Source organism: Vipera berus (genome assembly GCF_964194415.1).
Source record: "Vipera berus genome assembly, chromosome: 1".
NCBI lineage: Eukaryota > Metazoa > Chordata > Lepidosauria > Squamata > Viperidae > Vipera > Vipera berus.
In genome coordinates this window covers 120594600-120621980 of record NC_138202.1, presented here as the reverse complement: position 1 = coordinate 120621980, position 27381 = coordinate 120594600, and the positions used below count along the sequence as shown (strand labels likewise).

The following is a 27381-nucleotide window of genomic DNA, read 5'->3' as shown; positions in this document are numbered from 1 at the left end:
AACATCTGCCTTGTGTTTTTGGTTCCTTTGACAGTTGTGGACAGGCTTCCGCTGTACAGGTGGGTACTGGGCCCAAATCCTTTGCATGGCCTGCTGCTCTGCATTTAATTCTGAAACTGCAGTGTATTAAAGGTTGTTTTGAAGTTTGTCTCCAGCATGTTCCCGTTTGCTTTGTGGATGTGTGTGTAAGGGAGGATGTGTTTTCAGTTTGTATCACATGTTATGTTTTTATCTTGAGTTGACTGATAAACTATTCTTTCTGTTTCAATTTCTATGCAGCGAACTACTGCAAGATCTGGATAGTTGCCACAATGACCCTGTTGCCGTGGCACAGTGTTTTGTACACAGGGTAAGCAGATAAAACTGATGTTGCTTTATGCTCCTCTCTGATTGTTCATAATTGGGTGGTTCAACACGCTCTTCTCTGAATAAATGCTTTGTCGCCCTTAAGTGGGTCGGTTCCATTGAAGCAGAAGTGGATAGTCCACAGGACCTGAAGCAGCCTGACGTTATAGCTTTTGGGAAGAGATGGCATCACAGCTCTATTTCAGGAACAAGCTTTTTGGCTAAGAAACAGGAAGGGAAGGATAAGTATGAGAGCACCAAATCTTTCCAAAGCGAAACACCTTTTTTCTCTTTCTTAAAAGCCTTTCTTAAAATCACTAAAAACCAGGATTGGCCACTCTGCTCTGCTGGGTGATCAAGAGAATTAGTGGCAGCCTGGGGTCTGAAAATTTTGCCCAGCTGTGCATCAAAGAGAACAGAGGTTAAGGGTCCTTGGTGCTCTCTGAGCTTGCTTGTTTTCTTGCAGACGTTTCATTACCCAAACTAGGTAACATCATCAGTGCTAGTCCAGGGGTTAGCCCCAAAACATACCCAGTCAGGTTGGTGTTGGTACCGTATTTTCCGGCGTATAAGACGACTGGGCGTATAAGATGACCCCCCAACTTTTGAGATGATTTTCAAGATTTTTCGTCTTATACGCCGGAAAATCAGCGAGCCCGGGAAGGGACGCCCTCCCCTCTCACTGTGGAGGAAGCAGGGCAGGCTGGCGTCTGGCGGGAGCCGGCAGGGCAGTCCTGTGCACACACTTGCTCCCCGGCTCCTAAGGAGTCCTCGGGGAGCCATGGCACGCGCCTCATGCTCTTCCCTCTTGAAGCAGCATTGGCGGAGGCGTCGGGCGGGAGCCGGCAGGGCAGTCCTGCGCACATGCGCGCTCCCCGGCTGTTAAGGAGCACTCCTTAGCAGCCAGGGAGTGCGCGCGTGTGCAGGACTGCCCTGCTGGCTCCCGCCCGACGCCGGACGGCTCCGCCGATGCTGCTTCAAGAGGGAAGAGCGTGAGGCGCCTGCCATGGCTCCCCGAGGACTCCTTAGGAGCCGGGGAGTGCGCACGTGCGCAGGACTGCCCTGCCGGCTCCCGCCAGACGCCAGCCTGCCCTGCTTCCTCCACAGTGAGAGGGGAGGGCGTGCCTTCCCGGGCTCGCTCACTTGCAGCCAAGCCGGAGCCGAAAGGGGCTTTTCCTTCCACCCACCCTTTGGAATAGACGCAAGAGCTCCCGGGGTCTGGCGTTTGCAAGGGGGAGGGGAAGGGGCTGAGAGGCTCTTGGGGGTGGGAAGGGAGAGTCATGTTGGAGGGGGGACTGGACTAAGGAGGCCTGAAGTTGCTTTGCAAGAACGGGGGCGCTCGATTGATTTATGTACTATTTTCCGGCGTATAAGACGACTGGGCGTATAAGACGACCCCCCCAACTTTTGAGATGATTTTCATGGGTTAAAAAGTCGTCTTATACGCTGGAAAATACGGTATCTGTGCTGGACATCTGCCAGAGACATTTGCAGAATGGTTGATATTAGGGAAAGGGATAAATTGAACATGCCTTACGGATCTTTCCTCTCTTTTCCCAACAGAGCCAAGACTTCAACATCTATACTCAATACTGCAATAACTATCCAAAGTGAGTGTCCTTTGCAGTGCAAAAGGGGGATGTGATTTCATGAAAGCAGGGACAGCTCCTTCTTCCTATTAACGTAATCTTTTTACAATATACTGTAAAATGCTTCTGGGTCATCGTATTGCTAAGAATAGTTCATATATAGGACAAAATTATATTGTGCAAGTATATTTAATTCGTATTCTCCTTCGTTGGTAATTCATATTCGGTGACGTCTCAAATCTTAGAGCTTGTTTGGAGGGTCAGCAATGCAGTGTCAATAGGCACCAGACGGCTCCTCTAGATAAATTAGAATTAAGCAAATTCAGCTATTTTACCTAGGTTCCTGAGATTATGGGCAATTGGGTTAAGGAATGCACCCACACTTTTGGGCCAGAATCAGGTGATGGTACCCAGAGCCTGACTAATTCAGGACTGCTAAGCAATCCTTCAGCTTCTGATTCATTTGGCATTTCTGCATAGCCACTCTTTCCCACAAATGCTCAGAATCATGCTTGGATCGTTGCAGAAGTGTTTCTGTTATGTATGGGGTGCAAATTGTCCAACACATATTTTGACTGATCAGTGAGGGTGTGCAAAACTTGACACTCTGCCAACAGCCTGGTCCTCACCCTTGACCTGCCATGTTTGTTTTGTGGTGCGGGGTTAAAACAGCCACTCAGTATGGAAACAGCAGCACCATTTTCAGTTGTACTGGAACGAACAAGGAAGTAGCACTCAAGTGTTGTGACACAGAGCCAGTTGAGGTAGGAATTTCCCCCAGTGGGAAAATGCCAATCCTGCAGTTCCAGTGGGACTATTTCTTTGCAGCATTTTTTTCTTGAGCAGCAGCTGAGCTAGAAATTAATTCTGCTGTTACCAAAAATTGCCCCAAGACTAATAATTAGGTGGTACTGAACATGCACGGGGACTTGTTAATAATTGTTAGATCTGGCCAGAAGTGGTTCCAGATTCCTTCTGTAAAAACGTGGCAGGAACGGTTTGTAGCAATATGCAGTTTTTGATCCAAGAAGCTGTGCTTTTTGTGAGCTTGTGTGGCAGCTATAGGATCCCATACACATACAAAAGAAGGAGACATTAAGGAGACGAAAACAACACACAATTCGGCTGCCGCTGGTCGTCTTCTGGCTCATTGTTTTAGCCCCTTATTGCTGTCCTTTACTTGCTACTTTGAGCAGATCTGTCCCTCAGAGAATACAGGCAGTTGTCTTCTTTGATGCCATTCATTTTGTGTTGGCTTTAACTTTCCAGCTCTGTGGCAGCTCTGACTGAATGTATGAGGAACAAACAACTGGCCAAATTCTTTCGGGAGAGGCAGGAGCAAATCCGGCACTCCTTGCCCCTGGGCTCCTACCTTCTCAAGCCTGTCCAGCGCATTCTCAAATATCATCTGCTTCTCCAGGTAACACAGACTTTCACAACAGGTTGCTTACGTTGTCTGACTCTGCAGCTTTGGAATCTGTTTGAACTCTTTCTTTTAAAGATCGGGAAATGCAGTCTGCCTATTTTTCCTAAAATAGTACCAGCTACCTGTACAGTACCATGTTCCAGGAAAGGCCATTTCTCCTTTAAAAAAGTATTGGTTGATGTGGTACACATATGGGGATATATAGAATTAATTTCTATAATATAGAGAACTGTGATTCATACCCCCATTGCCTCTTGATTGGAATTCTGGAACATACGTTACATGAGACTTGAAAATTGAAAGATGCATTTGATCCAAACTGCACTTGACCAGCTACTACAGAGAAAAATGGGTTTAGTCATGTAATAGCAATCTTCTAAGGACATTTCTGCCTACCAGTAGCTTTGTGACCTTTGGTCAAGATCCTGGTGTTAACCTAAAAAGCTCTGCGTGGGCCATCATTTACAGGATTGACTCTTGACCCTCTGGCCTTATGAATTCATCTTGAGAAGGACTGCCGAAGCTTCCTATCCCATGCGAATAAAAGCATGGTGCTCAGAGGTGCACCTTCTTGGTGGCAGCCTGTATTATGAAATATGCTGCCTCCACCCATTTGCCTTTTGCAAAGCAGTTAAGATCATCAGGTACCAAAGAGCGTTTGCTGCTAATGACGGACCTGAAATATTTTTTTTAAGTTGATTTATAATTATCCTATCCTATCCTACCTTATCATATTTATATTCTTGTAAATCACCTTGAAGAGAGCTAGTATGGTATATGGTTAAGGCACCAGGCTAGAAATGGGAAACCAGAAGTTCTAGTCCCACCATAGGCACAAAGCTATCTGGGTGACCTTGGGCCAGTCATACTCTCAGCCCTAGGAAGCAGGCAGTGATGAACCCACTTCTGAAGTCTTCTGAAAACTGTAGTGACTTGTCGAGGTAGTCATCATGAGTCAGCCCTGACTCAGACACACACACACACACACACACACACACACACACACACACACAGAGAGAGAGAGAGAGAGAGAGAGAGAGAGAGAGAGAGAGAGAGAGAGAGAGAATATAAGTAAAAAAAAGGATTGACTTCTCATTGGAATCAAACCTATGTGAACCTACTTAGAATGCTATGTAATTCAAATGTAAGAATTCCTTACCTGTTTTTCCGACGTGAAGGCAATCTGGTTGTAACATCAGTTACCCCACTGATCACTGAGGTTGCTTTGTTTTCCAGAAAATTAATAAATATTTATTGAAAGTTCTTCATAGAAAACCAATAATTCTTCAGGCTGACTTTTTTTAGTATGGTTTTCCCCTAGGAGATAGCAAAGCACTTTGACAGAGAAGGAGATGGCTACGAGGTGGTGGAAGAGGCAATTGCCACCATGACCTGTGTAGCTTGGTACATCAACGACATGAAGCGGAAGCATGAACATGCTGTGCGGCTGCAGGTAAGGAGAAAGGCGTACAGTATGCTGGGCCTGATCTGCTTTCAGTCTGAAACACGGGTGATAGGTAGTTGTAGTAGTATCAATGTAGTAGGGTCAAGTATGTTCAGCCCTCTGAAAACTCAGGTGATGCACCTTACACAGTTCTAAGGAAACTCAAATGTTCATGGTATGATGTAACCTTAGAATGAGGCAACCTTAGCAAGAGAAAATAAAGTACAAATGCATTTATAACTGCTGTCAAGAAGATCAGAAGCATTTCTTTAGAATCTTTCTTTACCATTTCTTTTTTTCCCCTCTATATTTTTGGCCTCTTTCTTATTACATTTCTTTGTTTTTCTTTAATTCAAAATATGTACTGTTTTTAATTCTATTGAAAAAATTCTTCAATAAATTGTCATGAGATTCAAGCAGCTTATAAAAAAAACACTTAAATATTTCCTCTCAATTCCTTGAAATGGCCTTTGATAGAGTGGCAAGCTTTCCCAGCCTGCTATCCTCCGGTTGTTCTGGGCTTATTTCTTATGACTGCTCCTCCCAGCACATCTGGAAAGTCACCAGTGGTACAGGAAGGCTAGGATATAAAAACATTAGTCTTTCCCTTGACTTTGCAGGAAATCCAGTCTTTACTTATCAGCTGGAACGGCCCAGACCTGACAACTTATGGTGAGCTAGTCCTAGAGGGCACATTCCGGGTACATCGTGTCAAGAACGAGAGAACATTCTTCCTTTTGGACAAAACCTTGCTGATAACGAAGAAACGGGGTGATCACTACATATGCAAGAGCCAGATTCCTGTAAGTGGGGCATCCTTTATTTATCTCTCTTGCATTAGAAAAAGGGGTTTGCTTACTATTTGTTCTATATTTTTAAATGAGATTGAGGATTTGATATCTTGGCCATAAAGGTGAGACAGTAGAAGCAAGACGAGATGAAAAGGCTGACATTCTTTCTTAACTAAAATTTTCTTTCTGACAGCTGAAGTTGAGGTGAATTTACAACCACCTGTAAAGGCCCACAAGACAAACAAGTCTGCCTGGATGGTTTTTTTTTAAATTTCCTCCCTCCAAGGCTGTCTTTTCTTCACATGTGACCCTTTCCCCACCTAAAAAGCCAGAGGCATTAAAAAAAGAGGCTTTTCAAACAACATAGCAGCTTGAAAGGAACTTTTTATAAATTTGTTGTCCTTGGAAAAATGATATTTACTTGTTAAGTTTATTTGCTGCCTATCTTGCCATAGACACGCTGGCTGAGGAATTCTGGGAGTTGAAGTCCACAAGTCATAAAAGGGCCAAGTTTGAAGACCCCCCGCTGGCTTATGTACTAACTGCCAAAATGTAGTGCAGCTACTCTTCCTAGCCAAAGGACCTCCCTTTCTTTTTTTTGCACTAACAATCCCATTCCATTCCAAAGGTACAGAACAGCCACAACAGCTTTTTAAAAATGTGTACAAACCAAACCTGGCCATGCACGTTTTTGCCCCAATAAAATGAAGGTGGCCTTAGTGTCACTTCAAAGAGTTATTCAGTGATGGGTGTTTAAAGTTTCGAATCTTGCAGAAATGTCTAAGATTTCTGCTTATTTGAAGGATCATTCACAGGAAAGATATATTTCAGTTTGGAGGAGATGGATAGATTATATTCAGAATAAATATGGGACTAAAAAGTTCCATTTAGCTTATGAGTAGATTTTAGAGGGATATTGTTATTAATTTTAGTGTTAGTACTTTGTATGTATCTATGTTAAAGGGGAGTTAAAGCACATTATGAATTTGGTTAATGTTATATTATGGATAATTTTTAGTTAGAATATGATTATTATAACTAACTATAACCCTGTATTTAGCTCTGGGAAGTGGGGGGGGGAAGGGGGGTGGTTTGGGGTGGGTGGGTTTTGGGGATGTATTGTAAAATCTTTTTTTGTAAAACTCTTTAATAAAAAAAAGAGTTATTCAGTGGAGGAGAGCTCCTCTTTCCTCAAGTGATGTATGGGGGTGTGTTGGGGGGAAGTGTGTCTGTGTGTAACATGATGGCATTAATTGCCGTGGCTGAAGTGACATCTCTTGTCTGGCCTGCAGTGTTCCTCTTTGATGCTGATCGAGAGCACGCGGGACTCTCTTTGCTTTACTATCACCCACTACAAGCACAGCAAACAGCAGTATAACATTCAGGTGAGATGAAGACCCATTGACATTATCAGTGGATGGATGGTGGTTGGTGATGGTGGTGGGTTTGAAGCTCAGGCTGGGCACCCTGCTTGTAGCAATGCTGGCAGAACTGAGAGATTGGGGAACCCAGCAGAAGGACTGAAAAAAATAAGTATTTGTGAGCTTCTGCGTGGCAAATCAGACTGTGCTTGAAGGAAGGAGGTGTAAGATAAGGAATAAGACCAGCTTGGGGTTGGGATGCAGCCTCACATGATAAGAGCCCACTGAGATAATCAATCCATAGGAATGAAATTTGAATGCTGGAGAAGGTAGGGTTGGAAATAATGAGCTGATGTAGAAAGAATGTACACTTTGAGCAATAAGAGATTTAAGGTGCTGGTACTTACTTTTAAAGCCCTACATGGCTTAGGCCCGGGATACTTGCAGGACCGTCTGCTGCCGGGAACGACTTCCCATCGCCCGGTGCGCTCACACAGAGAGGGCCTCCTCAGGGTGCCGTCGGCTAGACAATGTTGGCTGGCGACCTCCAGGGGGAGGGCCTTCTCTGTGGGAGTGCCAGCCCTGTGGAACCAGCTCCCCCTTGAGCTCCGGATGGTCCCGGATCTCCGGTCCTTTCGCCGCGGCCTTAAAACATTCCTTTTTCATCAGGCTGACCTGGATTGATGACAGGGTTTTTTAAAATGTTTTTTAATTTTTAATTGTTTAGTTTAACTTATTTATTGGGGCTGTTTATTTAATTTCTTTTAACTTTTGTATTGTTGTTTTTACTGTTGTTAGCTGCCCTGAGTCCTTCGGGAGATAGGGTGGCATATAAGTCCCAAAAATAAATAAATAAATAAATAACAGCAAAACACAGGAAGATTCAGAAGGTTGAGTTACAGCAGGATCACGTGTGTACAACTGTCTTCAAAACTCACAGCATGTATTTTTGTTACCAGGCCAAATCTGGGGAAGAGAAGCGGGTTTGGACTCACCACCTCAAGCGCCTGATCTTAGAAAATCACCACGCCATAATCCCTCAGAAAGTGAGTGGGTGTTGTTTTCCCTTCGCCCTAATGGTCTTGCAGAATGGATATCAAATTCCCTACAGCACTTTGGCCGTTCTCTGAAGCATGCTTCCCTAGCTGCTCTGCACTAGAGGTCCCATTGTCCCTAATCTCCCTGGCCCTTGTGATTTGTAGTCTGACGGCCTGGAAGATACCATCTCAGACTTTATCAGAATTTGTGGGTTTGACAAACAAAAAAAACCCACAACTTAGTGAAATCATTGGCCATGCTGACTGAGGCTGTTAGGAGTTCAAAATCAGCCTTCCCAGCCCTTCTGGAGGCCTCTTGGTCATCCTGTGTAGTTTTTCCCTGGTTCCTTTTAGCGTACATTCATCCACTTTACAGACCTTTAAAAGCCCAATAATATTTTATAAATGTAAGAATTCTTCTAAAAGAGACGAGGAATATCTCTGTGGATGTTGGTGCTTATACTGAGGCTGGCTGTTTGTATCCAACGTCATTAGAGGTTAATGCCTGGAGCAGGGGAATTTGTTCTTGATGTTTTCTGCACACGAAAATGAGGTGTGCACTTCCCTGTTTCTTCTTTGGAGATGACAAAAGGGTTGGCATATCCTTATTTCAGTACCATCGCTTCTTTATTAGTGAACCTCAACCACTAAAGCAATTCTATGTTTTGTTCAGGCCAAAGAAGCCATCTTGGAAATGGACTCATTGTGTAAGTTTCCCCTTCTTCTTGTCTCAGATGTCTGTTTCCTGTTTCATTCTTCCTTTCCACTGCATCATTGGTGCAAGCAGCCAATAAACATGTTATAGCATCCCATCTGGAGAGGTTAAGTTCAGTATTAAAGGTTAGATTATTTCATCAATTTGGGGGAATTTTACAGGATGGAAAAAGCAGTAATAAACAGAATGTGGATCCATTATCCCTTATAGCTATTCCTGCTTTCTGTAATTTAATAGCTTTGTCATTGTCTTGGCTTCTTTTGTATGATGCAACATTAGGTGGATTAAGGGTAAAATGGTGATTGTTGTTGTAAATCAGGAGGGTAATATGGGCTTTTGGTATTTTTAAGATCCAGACAGAGACAGTATCAGATTGCCATTCCCTTATGTGTTATACATTCTGATCACACAAAACAGACACAGTCAGTGTCTTTTCACAAACATGCACCTACTCCTTTCAGATCCTCCTCACTTCAAATACAGTCCTGAGCACTTGAAGAAGTCCTTATCATACCAACAGCCCGAAGACATTCTTCAACGGAATCGGTCTGGACGTCGACAATCAGGTAAATTGTACGGGAGTTGGGGTATAGGGATATTGTTGCTACTATGGCCAGGGAGTGAACGTTGCAGGCCCTGCTGCTGCTGCTGCAAATTCTAACCAGCAGCAATTGGAAGAGAAGACAATTGTGCAAAGATCTCTGGAAGGTTAAGATTACAGGTAGTCCTCAATTTATGATTGGTTGCTTAGTAGCCATTTGAAGTTACAACCAACCCGGAAAAGGTATTTATGACCAGGGTTCAGAGTTCTGGTGGTTAGGCTCCCTCTGTGGTCACATGATCAAACTTTGGTGCTTGGCCATGTTTATGACCCTTGGCAGCCTCCTGTGGTCATGACTGTGTTTATGTTGGTTTTCCGAAAAACCATTACTTCCAGTTTCTGGCAAAACTCTGCCCATAGCAAACCATTGGTTTACTTAACGACTGATGCAAAAACGTAAAATCGTGTCGGTCACATGACCGACCTGTTTTGCCAGCATTACAACATACAGCTGTAATGGGCAGGCTCCATTACAGTCGCATGTCAAGGACTACGTTTAGAGCTTTTTATTTCCGCAAGTGGACCCTCCAGCCTGCTTTGGTTTGGGATGTTATTAGGCATTTATATTTTGCTCTAGAGCTCAGTGCAGCTGACAGGGAAATTTCTTCTGCCAAGATCCATTGACCTCTGACACATCTCACATACAAAGCAGGTGAGGAGTATAGCTTTGTGTATTTTGGACACTTCTATGGGAATTTTCCCTTGACGATAGAGTGCTCTTATCACCTCCGTTTATGAAGCACAGTGATTTAGCAGCAGAGATGAGGTTACCCAAATGATTTGGGTGCAAAGTGAAACATCGGACCAAAGAAGAGGAAGAAGAGAGAAAAGACCTCTAGATACAGTATGCAGATGATCTTCAGGGGTGGCAACAGGCGTGAGCTTGAGAACGGCCCACAAAGTTTTACGGTCTGTCAGCTGTATGGTTTGCCGTGTCCAGCAATGCTGTGTCATACATCGCTGTACAGGCAATCTTCAACTCACAACCACAATTCAGCCCAAAATTTCGGTTGCTAAGTGTGACAAATGTTAACTGAGTTTTGCTCCATTTTATGACCTTTCTGACAAGCAAGTTGACTTTGCTTGTCAGAGGCTTGCCAAGGGGGGGACACCGCAACTGTCATAACTATGAATCAGTTGCCAAGCGTCCTGATTTTGATCACATGAGCAAGGGGGACGCTGTAATGATCATAACTGTGAAAAACAGTCCTTAAGTTACTTTTTCAGTGCCATTGTAACTTCGATCACTAAACATACTGTTGTAAGTCGAGGACTACCTGTAATAGATCTAAAAGATGATCCTGCAGTCAGTTGGGAATTGGAATGTTCACAAGTCCTTATTGTTTTGTTACTACTGCTGCCTAGGAATTTCTTATTATGGTTTGAAATTAGAACGTTTAAATCAAGATGACACAATAATTGTCTGCACAATACCTGAGATGAAGGATTATCTGGTCCCTGAGCAATCTCTCTTCCACCTCTAAAAACAAGGACTGTTAATTAGAAGCTTGCATTTTCCAACATTGTGAAGAATTAGAATAGTGATAAATACCTCATTCCTGTTTTGATTGGTTTGTTCTGCAAAACTAATTGATCCTAACTGAATACATGTTGAAAACGGGAGGATTTTGAATCAGGACTGATTAATTTCCCTGGGAAAATGGTGATTCAGAAAATGTTAGGAAGTGGTGAATTGACCTGGGAAGCTGCAGAGCTAGCCAGAAATGGAGGGATCTAGTTAGTAAATTGCCTCAGAGGTAATTTTTTATTTTTTGGAAATGGAATGCTTGGGCTAGTGCCCTTTAATCTGATCCAACATATTATTATTATTATTATTTTGGAGGGGGGGAGGAATATATAAAATTTCCTCTTTTATGAAATACTTTTCTTTCCTCCATAATATTTGGGCCATGTTTCTGTCAAGACTCAGTAGACCAGAATAGCTAGATAGCATTTACTTCACAAGTGTGGTTGTTATATTTTGACTTGTCATATTTTTGAGGCAACTTTGCAGGGCCCTTACAGGAAATGAGCATGTTTTAACTCCCACCCTTTGACCGAAGCAGCTGCTAAGTTAAGTTATTGGACCCGTTTCCTTTCTGACCTGTCCAGACAGCTTGGTGTATTGGAAAACCTGCAAGTTAGTACAGGACTGGCCAAGCCGGTTCTGTTTTACTGAGTGACGTTCGGATGTTGTAATTTCTGTTTCAATATGCATCTAAATTCCATTTGGGCCTATTCAGCCTCTTCATCTTACCCAAAGATGTGTGTGAACCCAGCTGGTTCATTAATATTCTGATAGAGTGTAAAAGTCTTATATATAGATTTTAATCCTTGGTGGGTATGCTAGTGGGTGAAGGATGCCAGCCCTTGTGGTTCAGCAGCACGTGGTGGACGGAGCAGAATTTTCCCATCATGAGATGATTTAAGCCAGCAAATTGTAATTAATCATATTTCTAGAATATTAAAGGGGGCTTAACATGGATTATTTAAAGAGTTACAAGCACTATTTGTCCATTATGTCTGCATAAAACCATATCCATAGGAGCCAGTTACTTTGCCTTGCCTCCATGTTTAGGCGAGCAGCGGTGATAGTTGTTGAGTTTTTATTGAAACACTTTCAGATGTTTCCTGTTGAATGGATGTAGATCCATTCTTTCTGTCACATAAGTCTAGTCCTATGAGAAACTCAGGTGTGGATTGTTGTTGTTAGCTGCGAAGTCGTGTCCGACCCATCGCGACCCTATGGACAACATTCCTCCAGGCCTTCCTGTCCTCTACCATCTTCTGGAGTCCATTTAAGCTCGCGCCTACTGCTTCAGTGACTCCATCCAGCCACCTCATTCTCTGTCGTCCCCTTCTTCTATTGCCCTCGATCTTTCCCAGCATTAGGCTCTTCTCCAGTGAGTCCTTCCTTCTCATTAGGTGGCCAAAGTACTTGCGTTTTAGCTTCAGAATCTGGCCTTCTAAAGAGCAGTCAGGATTGATCTCCTCTAGGACTGACCGGTTTGATCGCCTTGCAGTCCAAGGGACTCGCAGGAGTCTTCTCCAGCACCACAGTTCAAAGGCCTCAATTCTTTGGCGCTCAGCCTTTCTTATGGTCCAACTTTCACTGCCGTACATTGCAACTGGGAAGACCATAGCCTTGACTATACGCACTTTTGTTGACAGGGTGATGTCTCTGCTTTTTAGTGTGCTGTCTAGATTTGCCATGGCTTTCCTCCCCAGGAGCAAGCGTCTTTTAATTTCTTGGCTACAGTCCCCGTCTGCAGTGATCTTGGAGCCCAGGGAAATAAAATCTGTCACTACCTCCATTTCTTCCCCATCTATTTGCCAGGAATTGAGAGGGCCAGATGCCATGATCTTGGTTTTCTTAATGTTAAGTTTCAACCCAAGTTTTGCACTCTCCTTCTTCACCTGCAACAAGAGGCTCTTTAATTCTTCTTCACTTTCTGCCATTAGAGTGGTATCATCTGCGTATCTTAGGTTGTTGATATTTCTTCCGGCAATCTTAATTCCAACTTTTGATTCATCTAGCCCTGCCTTTCTCATGATGTGCTCTGCATATAAGTTAAATAGGCAGGGCGACAGTATACAGCCTTGCCGGACTCCTTTCCCAATTTTGAACCAATCATTGGTTCCGTGTCCAGTTCTCACTGTTGCTTCTTGACCCGCATATAGGTTTCTCAAGAGACAAATAAGATGGTCTGGTACTCCCATCTCTTTAAGAACTTGCCACAGTTTGTTGTGATCCACACAATCAAAGGCTTTAGCATAGTCAATGAAGCAGAAGTAGATGTTTTTCTGGAACTCCCTAGCTTTCTCCATGATCCAGCGTATATTGGCAATTTGATCTCTAGTTCCTCTGCCTCTTCGAAATCCTGCCTGTACTTCTGGTAGTTCTCGATCCACATACTGCTGAAGTCTAGCTTGTAGGATTTTAAGCATGACTTTACTAGCATGAGAAATGAGTGCAATGGTGCGATAGTTTGAACATTCTTTGGCACTGCCTTTCTTTGGAATTGGAATGTAAACTGATCTTTTCCAATCCTGTGGCCACTGTTGAGTTTTCCAAATTTGCTGGCAAATTGAGTGTAGCACTTTTACTGCATTGTCTTTTAAGATTTTGAATAGCTCAGCTGGAATACTGTCACTTCCACTAGCTTTGTTGTTGCTCAGTTTTTCTAAGGCCCACTTCACTTCACATTCTAGGATGTCTGGCTCGAGGTCAGTGACCACCTCATTGTGATTATCAGGGACGTTAAGCTCATTCTTGTATAGTTCTTCTGTGTAATTTTGCCACCTCTTCTTAATCTCTTCTGCCTCTGTTAGGTCCCTGCCATTTTGGTCCTTTATCATGCCCATTTTTGCATTAAACGTGCCCTTCATTTCTCCAATTTTCTTGAAAAGCAGGTGTGGATAGAACTGTTAAAATTTTGATTATCTACCACACTGAGAGCTTCAATTGGTTTATGGCAAGGGTCTTCAAATTTGGCAACTTTAAGACTTGTGGACTTCAACTCCCAGAATGCCTCAGCCAGCCCTGGTTTAAGGGCTTCCGGGTCAGTATGGCAGACCAAGCAGGATTCTGTTTTTTTTGCAAAGCCAACAAACATAGCCAATATAGCCAGTGAAGGGACTGGGTCCTCGGACCTCCTTTTCATTACTATGCAAAAACAGTGATAGATAAAAATTAAAATTGACTTGCGAGGCCAGTGTGTTGTGCAATTAGTTCACATGGTGTAACAAGATGGTGGGTTTGTTGTCACTGTGAGTTGTGGTGGGGGTGGGGGCACGAAGGGAGGCTCAGCCAATCTCAATGTATACATGGTTGTACTTTGACCATAAAGGTTCATTCATTCATTCATTCAAAACTAAAGAAACTGGAAAAGAAATGTATGAACACTCTACTTTTCCATACTGTTCTCTGGTGAGCTTCCTATCCATGGGAGCTCTTTTTTAATATATAACTTTTGCTTGTTTTGAAGGGACGCGGTGGCTCAGTGGGTTAGGACGCTGAGCTTGTCGATCAGAAGGTCGGCAGTTTGGCGGGTCGAATCCCGAGTGCTGCGTAACAGAGTGAGCGCCTGTTACTTGTCCCAGCTTCTGCCAACCTAGCAGTTCGAAAGCACGTAAAAATGCAAGTAGGAAAATAGGGACCACTCCGGTGGGAAGGTAACAGCGTTCCGTGCGCCTTTGGCGTCTAGTCATGCCGGCCACATGACCACGGAGACGTCCTCGGACAAGCGCTGGCTCTTCGGCTTTGAAACGGAGATGAGCACCGGCCCCTAGAGTCGGAAACGACTAGCACGCATGTGCGGGGGAACCTTTACCTTTACCTTACCTTTGCTTGTTTGATGGAAAAGAAACATTGCACAAGAAGAAGGGGAGTGTAGCTGGGCTGTCTGTCGTTCCTTTCTTTTGAATACTTGACACGCTTTGAAACTCCTCCAAATTTGATGAACAGTTCAGCTAAAGCCACTGGTGCTAACAGGATATCTTATGTCCTATTCATAGAACCTTACTGTGGCAAAACCAGTGCTGAGAAGCTCTTAGATGGACTCCACAACTCCACGGCTGCGGCAGGTCCTAAAAGTCGCAGAAAATCGGGTGCGAGCTCCCTTTAGTTTGGCAAGTGGGTCTGCAGCCAGGTGTTGTGGAATGGAAAGCAGAGGGCGGGAAAGCTTCCGAATTGGGTCCAGCATTTCTCTAGAGTAGTTTGTGTGCTTATTTGTGGCTGAACATACCTCTCAGTCCCTACCAACAGGTTAAGGGTAGTTCTTACTCAGAGGTTTATACATCCAGTACTTCACTACAATTGAAGTGGTTAATACAGGACGTCCTTGACTTACAACTGTCCATTTAGTGATCAGATTTATAACAGCACTGGGGGGGGGGGGAAAGGCTTGCGACTGGTCCTCACACTTATAACTGTGAAAGCATCCCCCAGGGCCGTGTAATCAAAGTTTGGGTCTTTGCGATGGTTTCAGCATCCTGGGTCATGCGATGGCCATTTGCAAACTTCCCAGCTGGCTTCCAGCAAGCAAAGTCAGTGGGGGAAGCCAGATTCGCTTAAGGACTGCATGATTCATTTATTGCAGTGATTTGCTTAACAACCATGGCAAAAAGGTCATAAAATCAGGCTCGACTCCCATCACAGTCTCCTCGCTTAGCCATGGAAATAATGGTCCCTACTGTGCTTGTAAGTCGAGGACTACCGTACAAAACCTCACACTCTGAGAGCTCCATCTTTCTCTTTTCTAGCAATTCTAGGTTCTTTTGATTTTTAAAGATGTAAAGGGAATTTTTCTTTTAAAAAGTATATCGGAGCCCCAAAAAGGCCAAGCAGGGCTTTGAGCAGCTAGGAATGTAAAGCTTCAGACTGGTGTGCACAAAGTTCCAGCCTTTTGTTCTTTCAGGCTTTCCCACCCCCCATCCACCCAAAAAAGAGAAGAAATCCTTTTAGAGTTGTGGGTCTTTTAACCAGCAGAATGAGTCCCTTAGTACAAGGACTGATTAGAGTCCTGCTCCTTTGCCCTGATCCTGGGGTGGCCTGTGTCCTGGTGCTTGAGCTTGTACAGTTTTCCACACTGGAACCAGCCTTCACCCAAGGGCCTGTTGCAGCTGGATCAAAGCACTCTGGCAGGAAATGGTATTTTCCATTGGAAAATGGAATGAGCTCTTCTATACGTAGATACTGACGTTGATGGCCCCATTGCCTCATTGCGCTAATACTCTTTCCCACCTGGCCGTGGGGTTCTGTAGCTCTAGGAACGTTGCACTTTGAGCTGCCAGAGAGAACAGAACCAAAGGCCTCTCCTCTCTTCTCCCCTTCCCTCCCTTATCTTGTGGAAGGTTCTTCACCAGTTTAGTTTTCCTACCAGTAACTTAGATGCTTGCTAGATCTAGAGGCAGCCGTGGGGCTTTCTAAATCTAGGGAGCGTGGCAGAGAAGACAAGAATCACCTCGTGAAGACAGGGAGAGATCCCAACTTGTAGCCATGGGGGAAAGGGGCTCCTTGTTGTCCCACAGCAGCAGCAGCAGCAGCAGCAAAAAAACTCCTAACCCAGGGGTAGGCAACCTCGGCTCTTTTATGACTCGTGGACTTCAACTCCCAGAATTCCTGAGTCAGCTATGCTGACTCAGGAATTCTGGGAGTTGAAGTCCATGAGTCATAAAAGAGCCGAGGTTGCCTACCCCTGTCCTAACCCCTGCCTTCATAAGAGGGCAGCAACTTTGGCAGCCTCATTTTTGGGATATGGAAAAGAGGCCATTGTTAGGACAGTTGTTTTGCACGTCCGTACAGGCAGGACCCAGGCTTGTGGGGAAGAGACCATTGTTTGCCTTAGCCATTCTGACTGCAGAATAGGAGTGAATGGCTTTGAGGCTATTACTTTCCAGTGTGTGCACCTGCTCACATAATACATAAGCCTCACATTGCATGAAGAGTTCTATAATCCAAGAACATTTTGACCACCTGCCCCTTTGGTTTACCGAGTGCCGGTGGCTTGTGCACAAATAGCACAAATAAAAGAGAAGGCAATGGACGGTGCTGTCTGAGAGGCATGTTCCCTGCCAGGAAGCTGGTGTGTTTCTCCACTTGGGTGCTTGACGTTGTTGTCTTCTGGGCAGGCTGAGGTTGTGGGCTAAAGCCGGGTGCTGGTGCTTTCTTCCTCTGAAATGTCTTGGGTGCTTCTGTACTTGACACAGCTTCATTCAGGCACTGATCTTGGAAATGTTTTTATCACAGAGCCAGCCAAACAGATCCTCAAGCAGCTGAGTGACAAAGGTGAGGAAGTATTGTTTCTTGCCTCAGAACTGACTCACTTGTACATATAAGCCATTTCTCTATCATTAGGCAAACTGATTAAGTTGGTGGTTTCTTTAGATTTCCCTCCCCCCCCCCCCCCCAAGAATTGCTGTTTTACACATAGCTCTGGCATTCAGGGCTCAAAGTTTGATTTTGAAGGATTCCTTGGCCTCGGAGTGTTAGTAGAGGGCATGGCCAGAAACATGATGATCTGGGGAGGGATGAGTGGGGCCTGGATTTTCAGGATGGTTTTTTTTTTGCGGGGGGGGGGGGAAAGGATTTTTGGGAGGATTGAAGAGACAAAGTGAGTTGTGTCCCTGTTTACAGAAAGGAGAGGAGGAAATTGCAGCTCGCAATGAGTGTTTTTGCTGCCATATTTTGGCAACACTGTCTGCGGGTATTAGCTGTAAACAGATGGTGGAGTCAGGCACAGCTTGTGGGCTGCCTGCACTCACTCATTTGCCATTTTTTCCCTCTCTCTAATTATAAGTCTCTAATGATTAAGGTGACTACAGAGCTATGCCTTTCAAGCTGCATAAAAGATACATATATTCTTAAGACTTGCATATTGTTCATGTCTTCTGATTCTATGTGGGTCTCCCCACCACACACACACACACACACACACACACACACACACACACAAATGGAGAAGGGACACAGGCATCAAACAGTAAGCCAGATGCATAACTGAGCAAGGAAATGAAACTTTGCCTTTTGTCCTCTAACTGCTCCTTTCTTCTCTTTTCATGTGCTGCAAATCTTCAGTAGGATTAAAGGTAAGATTCAGAATTTTTAAAAAGGTGGGAAAACAGCCCCCCTTTTAAAGGAGTTAAAAATAATGGGTGCCTTTTGGTGAGCCCTCAGTCCCTTAAAATGCTTCTTAAAGCTTAATCCGACCTGCCAGTGGGAGGGCCCTCACCTTTGCCCTGAGGCCTAAGCCATGTTCTGTAGCTCTTGAAGACGTGGAACCATTGAGGAGAAGGGAACAGAAGTCCTGTTGTCAGAGCATCCCCTTGCCAAGACCTTTCTAAAGGACACTCTTGCTTACCCTTCACTTCACATAGCATGCAGATAGTGATGGAGCCCTTCTGGAGTTTGGGGAACCCCCACACATCCCCCACAGCTTATCCCAAGAGGAGGATCAGCAGACCCTTCCTCAGGAATCTTCTGAAGAGCTGGCTGAAAGTGATGGCAGTGAGAAGGAGGCAGGGCTCGAGGAAGAGAATGGAGCTGAGGAGGAGGAAGAGGAGGAAGAAGAAGAAGAGGAGGAGGAGGAGGAGGAGGAGGACAGGCTGGTAGGAATGGAGCAGGTGTCAGACTTTGCAAGCTCCTTGATGGCAGTCCTCCATTGCTGGCACTATCGGGCCAATACTTTGCTTTTCTCCTGGGGCAGCACGGTGAGGTGCCTGTTCAATCTCTGCTGCGTCTCCCCTCTGCATGCTGGCTTAGTGCATGGCTTAGGCTGCGCTCCCTAAAATCTTCTAATCAGTCGGAACTGGACCAGAGTTGGCATAGTCCAACTAGAGTCTAAAGGATATCTCTAAAAGGAAAGCATTGCATGTAGGACTCTTAACTATTAAGCGGCGCTACCAACTTGGCATTTTACGCTCTCCCATACAACCTAACTGGATTTGCGCTTGATAACAAAAGAGAATTGTTGGATCATATTTGCTTCGTCTCTGTTCAAAGTCCATTTTTTAACATTTTTTTTCATGTGCCAGGAAAGTTCTGCTACTTTAAACATTCAATAATGAGACAGTGTTCATCTGTAAGTTGTCCTCTTGCCAAATCCCATTCCATGTGCGTTTGCACCCTTCCTTACTGAAGGGATACATTACAAAGCACTGATCAGCAATGCAGATTAAAAAAAAGATTGAACTGTACAATTGCTAAATGTTGTAGGATATAAAACTGGCTACAAGACAGAATAAAGGTTGGTCTTAATAGCTGGCTACAAACTATTTGAGGGATGCGGTGGCTCAGTGGGTTAGGACGCTGAGTTTGTCGATCAGAAGGTCGGCAGTTTGGCGGGTCGAATCCCGAGTGCCACGTAACAGAGTGAGCGCCTGTTACTCGTCCCAGCTTCTGCCTACCTAGTGATTCGAAAGCACGTAAAAATGCAAGTAGAAAAATAGGGACCGTTACGGTGGGAAGGTAACAGCGTTCCGTGCGCCTTTGGCGTCTAGTCATGCCGGCCACATGACCACGGAGATGTCCTCGGACAAGCGCTGGCTCTTCAGCTTTGATACGGAGATGAGCACCGGCCCCTAGAGTTGGAAATGACTAGCACGCATGTGCGGGGGAACCTTTACTACAAACTATTTTGTGCCTGGGCAGCAGGGCAGCTGACATCCCACTGACACATGTTCTCCTACCATTTGCTTGGCTTATTGCTGTGTCCAATGGCTGGAATATTAGTCTTGGGCCTGGATAGAAACTTTTGATCATTCTTGAATGTATTTCAGTAGCTGAAGTACACTATCATTTTTTTCCAGTTGTATACATGGGGACACAAATAAGACTAAGTTCCATCAGAATGACAATAGAGAGTGAATAGAGGTATATGGCTGCTCTTGTCTGATAATCCAGCATAAACACAGTGATTCTGTTCTCAGCACCAACCATTTAGCCCTCTAACAAGATCATTGCTGTTTTGGTTCAGGGCAAGGGTCATAAGGCACAGGAAGGACCCAAACAAGACCACACTTCCAGCATTAGAGAGAGGATTGTGGAGATTGTGTCTTCTGTGCCAAAGGTAAGTAAATGCTTCCAGATAATGCAGCTCTGATCAAAGCTCAGCCTAATGGCTATTTCTAATATTTGCATGGTGACAACACCATCTGGTCTGCAATTTGTGTTGGCCACAAGGTATGCAGCATATCAAATGATTTACATTTATATACTGTATTCAGATGAACTAAGTTGTAGTTGTAGTCATGGGCTTGAAAATTATCAAAACAACAACTCTGAGCCTTTGAAACAGGTTTCTAATAGCTAAATACAATTCACTATACAGTCGCATAACAGATAACCATCCAAATGTCATTACAATAATTTAATTCGGGTGAGAATCGGTGAAAGATAGTTTGATATAGTGATTAAGGCAGCAGACTAGAAACCCGAAGACTATTATGAGTTCCAGTCTTGCCTAAGGCACAAAGCCAGCTATCCATCTTGGGCCAATAACACTCACTCAGTCCTAGAAAAAAGCCAATGGCAAACCACTTAGGAAAATCTTGCCAAGAAAACTTTAGGGACTAAGAGTCAACACTGATTTGAAGGCACAAATCATCATCATTGAGATTCCCTCTGTCTTCATCTCTTCTCTTTGATGTGTTCCCAGGTTCTGTCACCTATTGAGCTTGACAAAGGGTTAGACATTCCTTCACATAGGGAAGAGTGTCTAGAAGAGAGTCCTCAGCATCCAGATCACCATGAGCTCCTGGATCAAGGTTCAGATATCCTGGAGTCTGCTGAAAATGTAGAAGAGCTGAAGCCATTGAGCAGTGAGGAGGAAGAGGAGGAAGAGGATGGTCATGCACCACAGTCCAGCAGCATCCTCCCCTTTTCTGTGCTAGATCAGGCCAGCGTCATTGCAGAGCGCTTTGCCAGCAGCCTCTCCCGTCGCAATAGCTTGGTCCACGAGGAAGGGCAGGGCTACCTCACACCAAAGTTGGCCAGCCGGAGCAGCAGCGTTCTGAGCTTAGAAGGGGGCGAAAAAGCTGTGGGTTGCAACAATGGCTGCGCTACTGTGGATTCCCAGAGTTCCAGCATCCCGCAAGAGCCCTCTGCTGAGCCTTGCAACGGTGCTTGCAATGGTGCAGTGCGGCCTGGTCTGGTTGAGTCTGACCATTCTTCTCCTCCTCGACGGAAGGAATCAATGCTGTCCCAGCAGGATCGGCTGTTGCTGGACAAGATCAAGAGCTACTATGATTACGCCGAGCACCAGGATGCTAACTTCAGTGTCAGGCGGAGGGAGAGCCTGTCCTTCATTCCCAAAGGGCTGGTGAGAAATTCCGTTTTTCGGATAAACAGTCTTCCCCAGCCAGAGCCTGGGCAGGAGGTGCTGAAGAGGAAGAGACCGCCCCCCTTGGACAATAGCGTAGCAGGCAAGGCAGGGTCCTTGATGCTTTCAAATAGGCCTGGTGTTGCACTCCCGTCTCCCCATTTGGAGACAGCCAGTGAGGAAAATCTGATGCCTATCACTGAAGCAGAGTTCAGGTCACCTAGTGAGATGATTAAACTCTGGGAGGAGATGGAGCAGCCAAAGAGCAACGGGGGAACGGAAGAGCATAGGGAGCGCAAAGCAAACGGGGGCCTGGGCCAGACTTATTTGAAAGACAGGCTTGGAAATCAGGAGAATGGCTTTGAATTTCACGAACCACTTCTTATCCTGGAGGATGAAGATCTTGGGGACATAGCAGAGGAGGAGCCACTGGTGCCCCCTCCTGAGAACAAGGCTCCTGTTGAGCAGACCGTGCCATCCAGATTGCCCTGGAAAGCAGCAGAAGAGTTAGGGAGCTGTGATCAGGATCAGAGTTTCCCTCAGATGCCGCCTCACATAATGCGGCTGGCTCATCTCACCGAGGCTGAGCTGACAGAGAAGGTGAAGAACAAAGTCTACCAGCTGGCCCGCCAATACAGCCTTCGAATTAAGAACCAGAAACCCCCCATGCGTAGGCGACTCGCGGAAGTAGAGGAGGAGATGCAGAGAAACACCTCGACTGGGCAACAGGGAGTGGTTAAGAGAGACAAAGGTATGTATGACCAAGAAGACGTTGGCCGCTATTATCTTAGTTACAGCCATACCTGGAAGCAAGGTTGCTAGGCAAAGAAAGGGAGGTTTATTACTATTCATCTGTTCCACAGGCTTCCCTCTCCTTACGTTATTAATAAAAGAAATGAAAGACATTTTACTGAAAGAAATGCTTTGCCTCTAAAACTTGCAGGCTGATCTCTTAGCTTGTTATATTATAAATTTACTTTTATCATCTCTTTTTTTTATAGTAGAATTGCAAGATGGAAATTCCAAGGATTTCCAAGTATTGAAATCGTACAATATATAAAATTTAACATGGGGAACATTAGCACATTATAATAAGCAATCTCAGTTAGCAAAAAAAAATTCCCCCTTGGCAATAGTGTAGAGCTTTGTCATTGCTTTCCATTGGAATTTCTGTTTGCCCTTCCAGTCTAGCTGAGAGCCCCAGGATTTCATTAATCCTGATTAAATGCTAACCAAACCTAACTCAATTTAGCTTTTTGAGATCAGCCAAGCTCAGCTAGGAGTGACAGGTAGTCCTCAATGTACGACCACGACTGGAGCCAGAATTTCCATTGCTAAATGGGGGCTTGTGAAGTGAGTTTGTGCCCAGCTCTAGTACTTTTTTTTTGCCATGGTTGTTAAATAAATCACTGCAGGTGTTAGGCGAATTATGCAGTCATTAAATGAATTCATTTTCCTCCATTGACTTTTTGGAAGCTAGCTGGGAGGGTCATAAATGGTGATTGCATGAACCCAGGAAGCTGCAACCAGCATAAATACATGCCACTTTCCCAAGTATTTAAATTTTGATTATGTGACCTTGGGGATGCCGCAAAGGTTGCAAGTGTGAGGACTGGTCATAAGTCATTTTTTCAGTGTGGTTGTGACTTTGAATGGTGGCTAAATGAAGGGTTGTAGGTCAAGGACTACATAGCCTATTTAAAAGCCAGGTCATCAGGGAAACACCTGCCCTACCTCTTTGAGAAGGGAATTAATGAGCTAAAATGCCACACTTCCACTCCTGAAAGCTCAAAAGTCTATCGCAGGGGTCTCCAACCTTTTTGGGTTGGCAGACCAGTGGGAGAGGCAGGCGCTTTACACATGCATGCGCAAATGTGAATGTGGCCACGTGTGTGCCCACGTACAAACAGGCTGCAAGCATGTGCACCATGCAAACGCGCTGCTGCCCCCACGTGAGGCTCTTGCTGCAGCCCACTTGCCACTTGAGGTCTTGCCGCCGCTTGCACAAGGTTCATGGCAATGGCGCCACCTGTGTATGGTGTGGCACTGCCCACCTGCCACTTGCAGCGCTGCCGCCCCCGTGCAAGGTTTGTGGCAACACCATCGCCCATGCAATATTAGCGACACTGCCACTGTCTGCACAACACTCACGTCAGCAGTGGCACAAGGAGGGTTGAGCACAGACACGTGCACTGCCCAGCTATTCACGCAGCCAAGAGGCCACGGCCCGGTAGTGGGCCACGGCCCATAGGTTGGGCACCTCTGGTCTATGGAGACTGTCATTTTGTTGGCAGCAGCATGAGGAGCGAGGTCTCTGATGACGGAGTAGGGAATAGATACATGCGGGAGAACCAGACCTTTCAAGCCATTTAGGACAAGAGTTTGCTCCCAGCTTGCTTAAAATACTGGAAGCTTTAATTAATTAACTTAGTGGACAGGGATTTGGAATGGTTCATTTAAAGTTTTGTGCACAATATATACCATCTTGAACTGAACCCAGAAAGGAATTCTAGCCAGTGGTTAAACAAAACTGCAATAAAGTGATCTGAAAAGCAGAACTCTAGAAACATCTTTGATTCCCGTTTTGTGTGCCAACTGAAGCTTCTAAATATTGCTTAGGAATCCCCCCCCCAAGAATCTATTCCAGGTCATCCTTGACTTATGACCGTGAATTGTTAAGTAAGTCGTGCCCAGTTTTACGACCTTTTTTTGCCACAGTTGACGTGAATCACTGCAGTTGTTAAATGAATCTGGCTTCCCCCGTTGATTTTGCCTATCAGAAGCTGGCTTGGAAGATCATAAATGATGATCACATGATTCTGGGATGCTGCAACTATTGCAAATGCATGCTAGTTGCCAAGCACCTGAACTTTGATCATGTGACCCTAGGAATGCTGCGATGGTCATAAACACAAGAATTGACCATAAGTCACTTTTTAAGTGCTGTTGTAACTTGAATGGTTGCTAAATGAAGGGTTTTAGATTAACTTAAGTTTTAAGCTAAAGACCACCTGTATAATAGCATCCAATTGGAAAGAGTTTAATTCAGGATTAGACAATCTGGTACCTTCTAGATGTTTTGAATCAACCTCCATAGATCCTGCAAGTCTGATTCATGGAAAGAGATATTAATTAAAGCCTGGGAGTTGCTTTGGATATTGAGATGGGTGGCATGAACATTTAGTAAATAAAAATAAGTATATAAATATTGGACGTTCTCCAAATATTTATAGGCACAAGATCCTTTGCTCATGGAATAAAATATATTTGACATTGGCTAGATCTTTCTAGGAAAGAAGGAAGAACCACTTGAAATTCATGTTACACTATTAGTCTGTTTTCAATAGCATCTAATAGATCCCTTTTAGGAGAACTAGAGATTGTGGAGTCCTTGGTGCTCTCTGAACTTGGGTTTTCTTGCAGATGTTTTATTATCCAACTCTGACAGGGCAAGCTACTGTATATAAACAAGAGCAAACCTACTTACCTAGGTTTGTTACCCAGTTGGCTAATGAAACGTCTGCAAGAAAACAACCAAGCTCAGATACCATCAAGAACCCCAGAATTCAAACCTGAGTTGCAAATATTCTCTTCCACTAAATTAGACATTTTGATTGAATCACTCTTCATCCAAAGTATCAGTTCTTCTTTTGTCTCCTGTTCCCTTAATTGTCATAACTGGAGTAGTATTAAGTGATCCTACTTTGGATAGTAAGATTAGGTTTCCGAGTTCCATTTAGGTTTTGAAACAGAATCAAGAGAGGTTCAAGAGTGGTAAGAAGAGAGATACTTTCTGTCTTGAATGTCTGGGATATTATAACCAGCACATTGCCATTCTTGATATCCAAGGTTATCGAGCTGCAGGTTCTCATTTTTGACTCCTCCTGTAACTGCGTGATTTGTAAGTACAGAGTTGCTACTAACTAGGCAAAAGCGTTAGGTTGTAAGAGAAAGTATGACTTTCCCAATTCCATGAGTGGGTTGGTTCAACAAATTCCCCTCTATTGCCTTATTCTTTTTCTTTTTTTTTTCTTTTTTTTGCTTAGGCCAAAAGAAGTCTACCTTGTGTCTCCCCAACTACGAACAAATTGTGCTTCAAGAGGCTAGCTCACTGGGCCTTCTTTCCTCTTCCTCAACATGTCAGAAGTCACCTAAGCGCTTCTCTTCCAGCAACAGCTCTGTCAGCCTATCTTCCCCCACCAGTTCTTGCACCCTCTCTCACAGTCCCCTCAGCCCCATCATGACCGAGAAATTTGACTGGCCCGATGTGCGGGAGCTGAGGTCCAGGTATTCCTGTCAGGTGGCGACTGAGAAATGCAGACCGCTAGTCAACAGAAGTTGCTCAGCACCCGAAAAAATGGTCGATGATGCTAAGAGGCAGGCAGGATTCCAGTGCTCAAAGGGGATTGCAAAAACAGACGTAAAAAGCCAGCAATGGGACAAACACAACTGCAGGAGAAAGGGCTCTCTTGATTCCATCCCCAAGGAACTTGTATGTGATACTCCAAAGGAATTGTGTGTCACAGCAGAGGCATCATTGGAGAACAACCAGCATGTGATTGTCATAGAGAAGTTGCCCAAGGGGACTAATAAAGCTAAAGCCGATGAAGGAGAGCCACAGATTCACTCCTCTTCGGCCCAAGAGAAGCTTTCTCTCAAAGAGTTGATGGAGTGGTACAAGTCGTATCAAGACTCAGAAGAACATCACAGACATGAAGGTGATGTTCAAGAAGCACGGTGGGAGAAAACAGCCGGCAGCCAGAACAACCTGGTAAAAAACTTAAGAGAGAAATTTCAGACCCGTAATTCTACTAGCTGAACACCCACATCTCTTGCTCCCATGCCATTAAGTTCTCAAATCTCCATCTCTCATTGGATTACTACTCAGAATCTTCTTTGCCTGTTCTACATCATGCTTGAAATTTCTGGGAAGTTGCAACTGCCTCAAACTGAGGATTTTTTTTAAATGCTCTCTACAATTTAAAGATCATGGATCTGACTTGCCACTGACACTGTACCAGGCAGCATTATTGGGCAGAACTCTTAATATATCTAGAAAAATCAGGGAGTTTCAAGTCAGAGCAGGGACAATACAGATCAATCATCCTTTGAACATGTACTTCCCTTCAGGAACTGGCCTATTTGGGAAGTTTTGCATTATGAAGCCAGAGCAAGATGTACGTTGCTCAGTCTCCTAGGAAAATAAGTTATTATTCTAAATTTTCTTTTTTTTTTAAGAATGTAATTTTACTATGGCTTAGGTTGATTCCAGGCCTCCAAGCTTAGGAACATCCAACCTAATACTGTTTGTGTACATATGTGAATCTATATGCATTGTGCAATAACCACTTTTGACCAGCGAATACAGCTTTGACCTCTTCACTGTTGGGGGAGGGATATAATTGGGGAAGATTGCAATAACTGATTTTTGTACCACATTTCCTATGCACAAAAAATGCTACAAAGCTGATTGGCAACTCTTGAAGGCAGTGATCTCTCCGAGATCAGCAGTACCAAGGAATGACACTGGTATATTAATCCATTGGGGTTCTAAGCCATTTCAAGTCACCTCACTTCATTTTAGCCCATATTAGTATAATTTGTCTTGCATTAAAATAACTTTTGAGCAAAGAAATCCTATTGGGTAAAGTTTTCATATTCCAACATGGAGATATTTTCTTCCTATTTCCATGGCAGGTTGGCAGTTTTCATCCTACAGATCCATATTTTTCCCTCCTGTCATTGGAGCATTGTTGTTTGAGAAAGTAGTGGTTGTGAATCTCTTGCAACCTGACGATAGAAACAAGATTGGGTCTCTCTCTTGAAGCACTGAATTCTCTGCCCTTGCAAATCTAATCAGTCTTGTAGCCCTTGGAATGCTCTTCTCAGTATGACCAGAATCTAAAGTGCAGTTAGACTACTTTGGCCAAGAGTAAATGCTGTTTGAGAAGTACTTGCATGTGCAATTGATGTCAACTGTAAAGCTCTGTAGCCTGAGTTGATGAAACCACCAAAGCTTCTGAAGGAGATAACATGGTCCTGAGTATTTATTCACCTGTAGAAAACACCCAGTGAACCTTTGCACTGGAGGCACTTCATCACAGAAAGCACTAAGATTAATATGTACCATAAAACATCACAACTTAATAAGGTATGTTAGTATCCTTTCCTTTGTATTTAAATTGAGATAGTGGATTATTTAAGCATACTGTTCCCATTATGGTTTAGGAAGACAAATTACACACACACACAC

The 27381-nt window shown here is 44.3% G+C and overlaps 1 protein-coding gene across 1 annotated transcript in view; it reads left to right on the top strand.

The window, feature by feature from the left end:
• Positions 1 to 27190, top strand: part of PLEKHG3 (pleckstrin homology and RhoGEF domain containing G3) — a 60614-nt gene extending 33424 nt beyond the window's left edge. Inside the window, exons 4-18 of the mRNA XM_081331137.1 lie at positions 280 to 349; positions 1909 to 1955; positions 3204 to 3354; positions 4682 to 4813; positions 5425 to 5607; positions 6888 to 6980; positions 7916 to 8002; positions 8667 to 8700; positions 9170 to 9274; positions 14827 to 14919; positions 17060 to 17106; positions 18187 to 18519; positions 19785 to 19877; positions 20466 to 21879; positions 25175 to 27190. Coding sequence (XP_081187263.1) covers positions 280 to 349; positions 1909 to 1955; positions 3204 to 3354; positions 4682 to 4813; positions 5425 to 5607; positions 6888 to 6980; positions 7916 to 8002; positions 8667 to 8700; positions 9170 to 9274; positions 14827 to 14919; positions 17060 to 17106; positions 18187 to 18519; positions 19785 to 19877; positions 20466 to 21879; positions 25175 to 25947 — 3655 coding nt within the window. The 3' untranslated portion in view covers positions 25948 to 27190. The remainder of the gene's footprint in view (positions 1 to 279; positions 350 to 1908; positions 1956 to 3203; positions 3355 to 4681; positions 4814 to 5424; positions 5608 to 6887; positions 6981 to 7915; positions 8003 to 8666; positions 8701 to 9169; positions 9275 to 14826; positions 14920 to 17059; positions 17107 to 18186; positions 18520 to 19784; positions 19878 to 20465; positions 21880 to 25174) is intronic.
• Positions 27191 to 27381: the final 191 nt, after the last annotated feature.